At 32.9% G+C, this 11138-nt stretch overlaps 1 protein-coding gene across 1 annotated transcript; it reads left to right on the top strand.

Moving 5' to 3' along the window:
* The first annotated feature begins 6606 nt into the window (after positions 1-6606).
* Positions 6607-10654, top strand: LOC129231126 (DENN domain-containing protein 2B-like). Its single transcript, XM_054865372.1, has 3 exons — positions 6607-6767; positions 9254-10538; positions 10622-10654. Exons 1-3 carry the CDS (start codon positions 6607-6609, stop codon positions 10652-10654), a joined length of 1479 nt encoding a protein of 492 aa, XP_054721347.1.
* Positions 10655-11138: the final 484 nt, after the last annotated feature.

Below are 11138 nucleotides of genomic sequence, written 5' to 3'. Positions count from 1 at the left end.
GCAATGGTAAATTATGCGCTATTACAATAAAGTAAAGACCAAAGTTTAAATCATTTAAGAAAAATAATAAAACAAAATATATTTGAATCATAGGGGCCGTGGTAACCCGATCGGTAGAGTGTCGGATTCGAGGCCGGAGGGTCCTGAGTTCGAACCTCGATGGTCGAAGATCCACCGTTGTCTTCAAAATGGACTGGGCGACGTTAAATATGCTCGTGGTCTCAATGTCCTCCAAGTGAAACGATACCTCTGGGGGTGCTAGCACCAGGTAGCTATTAGCTCCTGGTCTAGTTCTAAATTCTCATTAACTGTTCGATCTGGTGATGGTGCTGCCATCTATCGGTATACAAATAATGGAGGCAAGGCACTTAGTATGCATTCCTCGACATAAATACAGTTGTAGTCAGTTATGACTCGGAATCGAAATCGAAATCGAAATTTGAATCATAGATCTCATATCATCTGCAACCTTACGTTCTGTGTCTTTGATAACTACCAGGTTAAAGTACTCAGCGTAAGCATCAAGTTAAAAAGAAAATACATTACCATAATTGCATTTAAAAACTGAATTATTTGACCAATACATTACATGCACTTGCACGTTGTATGCAATTTTTCAAGACTTTACTTTGTTTCACTGCATCTGTGGCATTATTTAATGCATGTTATTTACACAAAAAAAAAACTCTTTCTTTACAAAAACAACAACCGAAAAATAAACCAACAGCAAAATAAATCCTCATTTCACGCTGTAAAATCTTAAATCTTAAAAAAAAGCATAATAATAGCTTTATTTAAGAAAATAAGAACCCTTTGGTGGACAATTTTTACTTGATCATTAAAGCTTTCGTTTATGATTTTGTTTCCGTTTGTCTCTCTGGTTACCCTGCATATTTTATGCGCTGCATTATTTGCTAAGAAAATATTCAAATGTTAAAAGCCGAATCTTTAAAGAGATTTTTACTTCTTTCTAGTGGAAGTACTTTGGTTTACTTTAAAATTGTTGCCTTTATTTTCCATTGAGAAAAGAGCACTTAAGGCTTGCGTGATAAATAGTGCTAAATATTTGATTTTCGATTTTGTTTGAAATACATAGAAGTGTAATCAACTTGACAAAGAGAAAAGCATGTTCAAAAATGTATTCAAGTCTGCAGGTTTTGAATATTTTTAAGAGACACGATTATGTGTAATAGATAATGTTTATCTGGGTAAATAACAATTGAGAGCGTTCTAAAATATTCTCAAAAATAAAGAAATGAGAATAAAAGGGTCGGATTATGTGAAGGTATAAGCGGGATCAAGTAAATAAACCTGAAGCTTTCCATTAATAGAACAATATGGAGCGAAGTGAGATAGTGGAGCAATACAATATAGCAAAGTATTTATAGATCCATGTAGCTGGTGATATTTTTACTGTATATAATCTACAAAGATCAAAGTTCTTGATAATACAAGTCAAATTTTAAAACATTGATGCTCATATTAAAGTATTTTTTGATACATGAAAAATAATTTTCGTTATTATAAAATGAGAAAGCTGTTTCATTAGGGTTTCAAATGTAATACAACCCCTTACTTAAAATTTTTAGTACCATTTGTAGTACAGTATCAAAACAATCACTTACTTAATTTTAAAGCTTGTGAAATTTAAGAAATGTTTTAGTTGTAAACCAAAGACAATCTTGCGTAGATAGACATATGCAAGTTCAAGAAACATATGCATCAGCGTAGTTGTGTCTTATAAACTGTTTCAAAAAAACAGAAATATAATTTTAAACAAGAGAATAAAAGTCAAAAAAGCTGCACAGTATGAAACCCTAACAAAACGTCAGTTGTTTGATTTGATCATTTTTGATGTATTTTCCCTCTGATTCCCCGATGGAAGTTTTACTTGGACCACAAAATATTTCAAAGTATCTAAAAGTTTAAAACTAAATATTTTCAACATTTTTTTTTTCTTTTTGAAATGGTATCAGCCTAAAATATTTGTTAAATAACTTTGAAAAGATCGGCGGATTGCACTGAAATTAGTTTTTTGACCTTTTCATCATTGAAATCTGTAATGTATCACTACTTATAACGTTATTAAATTGTGGAAATAACCAAGTATAAAATAGTAACGACAGTTAAGCACAAAGAAATTCAACTACCATGAACCTTTATTAGTTTGAAAATATCTCTGTTAATAAATATGCTAAATTTCATTTATTACGCAATATTTTCAATGACGTTTATTTTTAGATGCATATTCAGGCATTTGGTCAACTTATATTTAGTCAATACAATTAAAAAACAAGCGAACAACGTGTCCAAATGAGATTTTACGCTAAGTTAAGATTAAAATGAAAATAAAAGTAAAAAATACTGAGCATGAAACATACTTTATGAGAAATCATTTTGTTTAAATTTTGCATTACGAACAATGTATTCCTAGTCAGCTACTTATTTCCGAAAACAGATTCTTCAGAGTTTTACCTCTGAGTTCATGCATATATGCATGCTCATTTTACGCCTATGCATACGAAATTAGGACGTAATGTCATTGGGAGGCGAAACTTTGTTATGAGTTTTTCAGTGATGAATCCCTTCCAAATGAGGATTAAGAAGGCAATGACAAGGATGTTTTGAGCTTTGAAGAATGCATAAGTTTGGCTAAAAATAAGATTTTCCGAACGCCAACGGAGAGTCATCTTTTGTTATGCCTCACGGGTGACTTCAAAAATAATGTCTTACTTTTTCTCCTGGACTATAATGGCTCGTATTTTGCTGGTTAGTAATGTTTAGTTAAATATAAAAATACACTTTTTTCTTTCTAAAACATTTTAGTTTAGCTATTCTTGTCAATAGTGTTTTTTTCTTCTTTTTTGATATAAATAAAAATCAGCAGCATACCACGAGCAACTTAAATTAGTCCAACTTATAAAATACCGTTTCTTTTGTGTGTAAAAATATCAAGCTGAGATACAGTAAAGTTTACTAAAATGACACTTAATCAGTACCAGTATAATAAAATCACGTCCAACCAACTTTAAGGGATCGTAAATTTTGCTCGTTGTGACCGAAATTTGTTTGTAGTGGAATTCAAGAAATGTACAATAAAATCCTGTTACAACGAATACCAACACAACGGAATATTCGTTTTAACGAAGTAAGTTTTCTGTCCCGATTTTAGGTTCATTAAATTCTTTGAATTCATTTTAACACAATTTCCGTTAGGAAGAACAAAATTTGCGGTTTCTTGAAGTTCATTCTTACGGGATTTCACTGTAGTAAAAAATAACACGTGGCTGAGAATTTCTCCCGTTGAAAAGGATAGTTCGGCTTATTAGTATTCGCTACAACGAGATTTCTCTGTATTATAAAGAGAGAAGAATAATTTGTATATCTGAAACGGTTTACAGCGCTGTACGTCAATGGGAACAATGGTTTTCGTATGTACTCGTTAGTTCTACTTCGCCCGTCGCAATTCCAGTAAAACCACCAATTATGGCCAATACTCCATCGCACACTATCCATTGTAATTTCATTTACATATGTATTAACTGTACATTATAGATGTAACTGGTAGTTAAATCTATGCTGAATATTGTAAAGAGAGCAAGCGGAGTTTGTATGCTTTTATAACCCGAGTAATCTCCGTAACGATTGTACTTATTTGAAAAAGTCCAACGCTGCATTATTACAAAGTTACATCGGTTATATATTATGCATAAAAATATCTATATATATATTTTTTAATTAATAGTTTGTCTTGACTTAGTTTATGTTTTCTATTGTTTTTTTTTTTTTTTTTCCATTTCGTAAAATCAAATCTTATACCGCTGCTTTTATAAATAAAACATAGAGTTCAAGTTAGATGTGATATTACAAACCGGTAAGAATTACTGAATACCCATGCCTCAATACATTTTTACAGGCGCGGGTAGCAGCATGAAGTTGATCTATCGATGCCCCGATATCTCAACTTTTTTAACGCATAATGTTTTATGCCTTTAAATAAAACTTTTATTGTTATTATCATTATTATTATTTTTTTTGCCGTGAAATTAATATATTTGTCGCACTTTTCCCCTTTTAATGGAACTTTTAAAATGACTGTGGCTTTTAGATGTGGTACTCAGATCAGATGAGAACTGCCACAATCACGTTAGCGTAACTCTGACAAGTATTGCAAATGCGCAAATTTGTTATTGCATATGAAATTTATTTATTTTTTTTTTGCTGATGATTTCATACAGTATGGTAAAACTTATAAATACTGCGAATTTTTATTGTTCATGTTGTACTATCATGAATAAGACAGTTAAAAAGGTAAACCAAAATTTATTTCCACTGTATTATAGTTTGTTGCGACATCAAGAAAGAGTGAGATGCAGTGGCGTCTTCACAAAATCATAAAGGTACCATGACATTGCAGTGACGTCTTCACAAAGTCACAAAGTGACCATGACATTCCAGTGATATCTTCACAGTGCCGAAAATTAACCGTTTAGAAATCAACTATGGTGGCGACGTCAAAGTGAACTCTCATGAAACAACAAAGGACATCGTGACTCCTTTGATCCGTCACAATTCTGACAATTTGGGACATGTGACCGTTGTCACTCGCAGTGACGTCATTATTAGTTTGCCGTGTGATGTTATGTGCTCTCTGAGAGGAGGTGAAATTTAAGTACACAAAAGCAGAACTAAAAGGGGAATTTAAAGGCTCGTCGAAGGTCGGCGAAGAACATGCAAAAACTTTTTTCTAGCTTTATTATTATTAGTATCTTTATTAATAATGTAATGTATTTATTTGCTATTTTAAGGATATTTTCTATTTTTTTTTTAAATTTATAATTTAATAAAATATTTTTTTTTTCAAAAAATATTTAATTTCAACGTCTATGGAAAAAATTCAAATTTCTTTATCTAATTTAACACTAAAAATATTTTTTTTAATCCAGAAGTTTAAAGCATTGCGCAAATTTTGAACATACTTTTTTTTGAAAAAAAAAAAAAAAAACATAAAAGTTCGAAATATAAATCGAAATAAAGTCTCTCAGAGAAAAATTTATTCATTTTAATATTTTATGAGTATAGTATAGACCTCGTTCTGGCTTCCATTTCATTTTGGAATAACTTTTTTTTAAAAAAATTCCTTTGCATAGATTCTTTTTCTTATTTTGCTCCTCCAACATATTGAAAGAAAATGTGTTTGAATTTTAATTATTACAAATAAAAAACATATAGTAGTTTGATTTTGCTTTAACAGGATTACTTGCAGTTCAAGAAAATGAATTTGATATTTTTATATTAACTAAATTGTTTTATTTTCACTGAGGACATATATTTCTACGTATTTTTAAAATATCTTAAAAATACAGATATACACTCATTCGGAGTCAAATATAATCAATAGTTATGGCTGCTGTTTGAAATCGAAATTGACATAGAAGTCTCGTTTAGTTCCAGACGAAATTCTTTTATCTATACTTTATGTGACTTCAATTCTCGTTTTACTTAAAACTTTTAACAGTTTTGCCGTTATTCTAGCTCTAAGATTCTTTATATAACAGCCCATAGAAAAGAAACACGAACATCATAACTAAAATATGAATCAACATTACTGACAAGTTTACAGCTTGAAAAATATCATATTTGATTGCTTCTGATAACATTAAGAAATACGTGTTCTGGATAAAAATCCTTTTTCACAATACGTGATGCTTTTTTTAAAAATATATATATAAGTTTTTCTCATCATTTTTGTATAGCTTTTGAGTTTGAATCGAAGAGATTCCTGTCAGCTATACATAAACTTTTAATTGTACTTAAGCACACATGCAGTTTTGTGGGAAACATAACTTTTTGTTTTCAACTCAAACAAACCGCAAATCATTGTGCATAAGATACTAAAATTAGATACCTTATTTACACATAATTGATATACATTTCTTAAAGTACATTTTAAACACAAATACTTTTTTTTTACATTACTTTGAAGAACGTTTAGGAACAGTCTTCAGAACATTTATTCAATATACTTTTGGAAACGAATTTTAGAATATTTTATGAACACTTACACCTGCCCCCTTTTTTGAACATAATTATTCGGTCGGGTAAAGCCATCCTGAAAAAAGGTAACAGTGTTACCGATAGATAATAATGAATATTGTAAAACGACTTCTATTACTTTATGTTCAAAGAAAAGATAGACCAAAAGTAAACAAACAGTCCGCATAGAAAAAGTAAACCAATACTGCTCTCATTTACCGGCTGCTTGGCATCAATGTGTTCTTGTTGAAGACAAACACGCAACTGACATCAACATAGATAGCAATGCCTTGTGTTCATGCAATCCATCGTTCCCTTAACACATTGACTGCTAGGGACGAGATAACTCGTCCTCCAGAATTATGCTGTATGCGCTAGGGACTAGATAACTCGTCCTCCAGAATTATGCTGTATGCGCTAGGGACTAGATAACTCGTCTTCCACTGCGTTTGCTGTGAAAACATTTTCTGATGCAAGCAGGGGTGCGCGCGATCAAACGAGATAGCGCGCAATTTTTTTGGGCTGTAGTCGGTGAGTAAATAAAAACGTAAAATGAGCAAATGTAAGTATATGTCGCTCGAAGATGCAGTGAAATATGTTACTTTATCGGGTGATGAACTAGTTGACGATGATGACAGGGACAGCTGCAACTTGAGTGACGGGGAGATCGACAACGAAGAGACTAATTTCACCAACCCTGAGCCTGCTCTTGTAGACCTTCATTGTATGCTGTATTATTCATGAAAAATACCAATCAAACTGTTTTCCTTCAAACTGTTTCAAATAATTAGCTTAGCGCAGGGAGTCTATATATAGGCTGTAGACGACGCAGTCAATGTGTTAAACGAAGTATAGTATCATACGAGCGTTAGTGAATTACCTTGACTTGTAGTTAAAGAAAGCTGTGGTTTTTTTTTTTAATTTTTTTTACGTTCAACCAAAAAAGCTGTCCTTCTGCTTCTAGTGGATAGTCCTGAAAAATGAAACGACGATATTTTTGCGTTTAGTCTGACGATAAAAAGTGGGAACCTGAAATCATACATTATAATATTTATACTCCTAACTACGTCAGCCCCGAATGCTACTGTACTTTCGTTAGAATCAGTATTTGAATAACCAATGAAGTACAAAATATTTCCCTATCTTGAACTTATCCTCCCTTCGCTGTTGTAACAAATGAAGCAATGATTTCAAAACTGTGCCACAATGTGTTCTAGAAAATGTTCCCAAGATTTATTATAGCAAATATATTAAGCAGAGCACATTCTGCACACTTTAGGAGCCCTTTTTTTACACAGCAGATTCAAAACATAATTAAGTACAAAATTTTCATAACGGAGCACATTGGGAACATATTTTAGTACACAACGCGACTACTAGAACCATTTTTCTGAATTAATGCATTTCAAAACGTGTTTTCAATACGTGCTAGGAGTTTTAAGTGTAAACTTCGTGCCTCAAAATCTATTGTGTGTGTGCAAAGGTCATTAATTTTTCCGAAGTTGGGATTTGTTTATAACTTTACTTCGAATATCAATGCGCAAAATATTTGTGCATGTGCTTGGTTTCAAGAAAATTGTATTACAATTAGTGGTTCATTATTTGATCACGTTTGTCACCAACTAGTGAAATTTCTAGAATGGAAATATTGGCGTTTTTCATTTGCTACGCTACCGGTTTGTCTGAATTTGTTCACTAGTAGCCTGAGATGAGCCCTTGTTTGCAGCAGTTTCCCATATTTTTACTGGTAAAGCTGACACTCCTCTTTTTAACATTAACTATGTTTTGACAACCAGTTTAAAGGCATTAATGGCGGTTCTTTCTTCCAAGGAAAGGATGGCATCATTTACCTGCACAACAATTCAATACATTAGCGCTTTCATGAACTTGAATTGTTTGTTGTGGAGCGCCTTGCTTATCAATTATTTGATACTTAAAACTGTAACGACAAGAAAACTTTGGTTTATACGTAGAAAAGGTACAACACTGACGTTTACGATAACAATAGACAAACATTAAATTCATTCGCAGCATTAAATGAATCAAAATATGCTATGCGTAAAAAACACAAATCTTTCACGTATTTGCTTATAATGTCTTTTTAACTAGGCACTGCATACGTTGTTTCGAATATTACGCTATTTGCCCTGGCAGAAAAAAAACTGAAGTCAAGTTACATATTTGCAACACTCTCTTCGATATAAATAAGAGTAAATTTTACATAAGATTCCCATTTAATTAAGAAAACTACATTAAATAGCTATTACGATAAAGAAGCTATCCCTAAAGCTAAAGGCTGTCTTAAAAGGCCGTAAGCTTTGTTTACCGTCTGCAAATGCTTTTATCTAAAAATTTGCATTCAAATCATAACTAGTTCCTAAATAAAGTTAAGAGTCTCTAAAGTCTTACATTTTACATTTTAATAATAATGACTGCTTTAAACTACATGAAATTAAAACCAACTGGCTTGTTCCTAAAAATCCACATGAGAACAAGAGCAATGGTTAGTACAAATGAACCTGGTCTTTCCAGCGGAACTTCGTTCCAAAACAAGGAGGGTGTGAATGGGAGGAGTACAAAAATACTTGAACCGACTAACCGACTTCAAAACAGAATTAGGAAATAAATAACTAGTCTGTAGATAATTGCAAGTTTCGTTAAAAAAATACAACAGAAAGTCAGTATTTTAATAATATGTCGGTTCGACTTTCTAATCTAATTTTAAAGTTGGCTCAAAATTGTGATAGCAATATTGTTATCATTACACTAATGTGTTTTCTTAAAAAAATCACGGAAAAGCAAATGAAAAGTGATATAAAATGAAAAAAAAAATGTTTTTATATATATTTTGAAATATCTCATACATCAACCAATTAGGGGTCAAATATAAGTCATTACTCGAAATGTTACAGTTGCGATCAAAACTAGTTTTGTTTAGTTTGTTCAAAAGGCATGTCTAATGGAAAAAACATATAAGAAGTTTTTTCAGAAAACATGACAGATTATTTGAAGCCAATAATTATCGTAAATACAATGTGCGATTGTATTTTGTTCATTTTAGTCTTTGCCTTATGATTCAAAGAATTTAATTCGAACTCTAACTTCCTATCTATCATTCTTGTTGTTTTAAATTTTCTTATGTGATAAGCCAAATTCATGCATTTAAACTATAAGGTTGAAGTAAAAAATATTTATTTTTCCTTTCTTTTTATTTCAGGACTGCAAGCCAAATGCAGAAAAGATCCATGGAAAAGCAGCGAAAACTGCAAGCTCTTGTAGCACTGGGCAAGAGTCACACGGATAACAAGACGTCCATGGCTGTATCCAAAACTCAAAGTACTCTTTTAAGTCAGGATAAAAATAAGACCGACGTGAAAGGAATATCTGTGGGTCTAGCTTTTGGTTCTGCAATGGGAGGCGTAGCGGGAGCGGTTATTGGATCTATAGCAGCAGCAACCTCTACCAGTGGCCAACCCTTTCCCACTGCCAGATCTGGAGAAATAAGCCCCGCAACAGCATCTTCCAAACCAGGCGCCAAAGGTTTAGCTGATGGTTCAGGGGAGAACAAGAGTGAAAATAATTCGGATGAGCAAGAACGTTCAAGTAGTCCTGGTTTCGATTCAGACGATGATGATATCGTTCAACCAGACGAAGAAGATAAACCAAAGCCAACTTCATCCAAGAAAAGGAAGAGAGGAAAGATCAAAAAACGTTCTCCGTCATGTGGTATTCAAATTCCTATACCACGACTTGAGCCTCCTCCCCCTTCCACTCCAAGAGAGAAGCATTTCATGCAACTTGTTCTTCCTACCCCAAACTTGATAGAACCTTCTTCTTCGGTTGCACCTAAATCTTTCTTCCGTAGTTCTCCCGAAGGAACATCTGCTACCCAACAGTATGACGAAACTTCACCTCTGAAAGGACCCAACTCAAATACTCCAAAATACGAAAGACCTTCAGCTCTTAATTTTTCGACCGTTGCCTTCATTGACCAAGAGACGGCATCTCCTATAAAAGAAGAAAGTGTACGATTAGAAAATTTGCATTCTTCTAGAAGTAGAAGCAGCCTAACTCAAAATAATGATGCTCCTACAGAAACAAGCCCAATTACTGACGTGTCTTCTCAACAAGCTTCAGCTCGTAATCTCGCAACACATAATTTTCAAACTGGACTTAGCCCTACTTTCCCTAAGGATGTAGTAGTTGAAACTAAAAATAATGAAACCTTCACTAGGGTTGCCAAATCTGGAGAATTGTTATCGGTTTCGGAACAGGATGCTACAATGATGTCCAATGCATCAGATTTAAAAGCAGAAGCGTCTAAGAAAATCGCTGCAGTTCTTAGCAAGAGGATTAAAGTTCCGGGAAAGAAGAAGCGCAAACGAAGCGATGGTCGGCGAAAATCAAAGTCTGAAAATAGAGCTCGCAAAGCTCTCAGGACCATTTCTTTTATCCTAGGTGCATTTGTAGCATGTTGGACTCCATATCACATAGTCGCTTTAGTTGAAGGCTTTTGCCGTGATTCGAAAGGTTGTGTGAATCATCATCTCTTTTATTTCACATATTTTTTATGTTACGCTAACAGTCCAATCAATCCATTTTGCTACGCAATGGCTAATCAACAATTCAAGAAAACTTTTACACGCATCCTAAAAGGAGATTTTCATAAAACGTGATGAGAAACTGATAAACATGGTGGGTAAACCTTGTCTTTCTTGAATTTTGAAATTGTTCGAAATATTTTATAATATAATTTACACTCAGTTTTGCGCCAAGTATGAAGACAAACAGCACAGTTTGTGTGCGCAACAGTATTTAAGTGTAAAAATCAAACTTCAAAGACCTAAGCTTGCTAATATTATAGTTGATATACATCGTTTTATATTTTAGCGAAAGTTTACTTTTCTGTTAGCTACATTGTGAGAGATTCAAATGTATATTTAATGTTTTAAATGTAAAGCATAATGTAATTTTTGAAGCCACTGTTGCTGCAAAAATCTTCTGATCCAGTGCTCTCTGAGTGATTTTAGAGGTTATGACATGTGCTCGAGCTTTAACAAAGAGCTTTGTGTAACGGAATATGATTTAGTTTAGTAAAATGA

The sequence above is a fragment of the Uloborus diversus genome, chromosome 10 (assembly GCF_026930045.1).
Source record: "Uloborus diversus isolate 005 chromosome 10, Udiv.v.3.1, whole genome shotgun sequence".
Classification (NCBI taxonomy): domain Eukaryota; kingdom Metazoa; phylum Arthropoda; class Arachnida; order Araneae; family Uloboridae; genus Uloborus; species Uloborus diversus.
The sequence above is the reverse complement of the archived record's forward strand: the minus strand, read 5'-3'. Positions and strand labels throughout refer to the sequence as shown.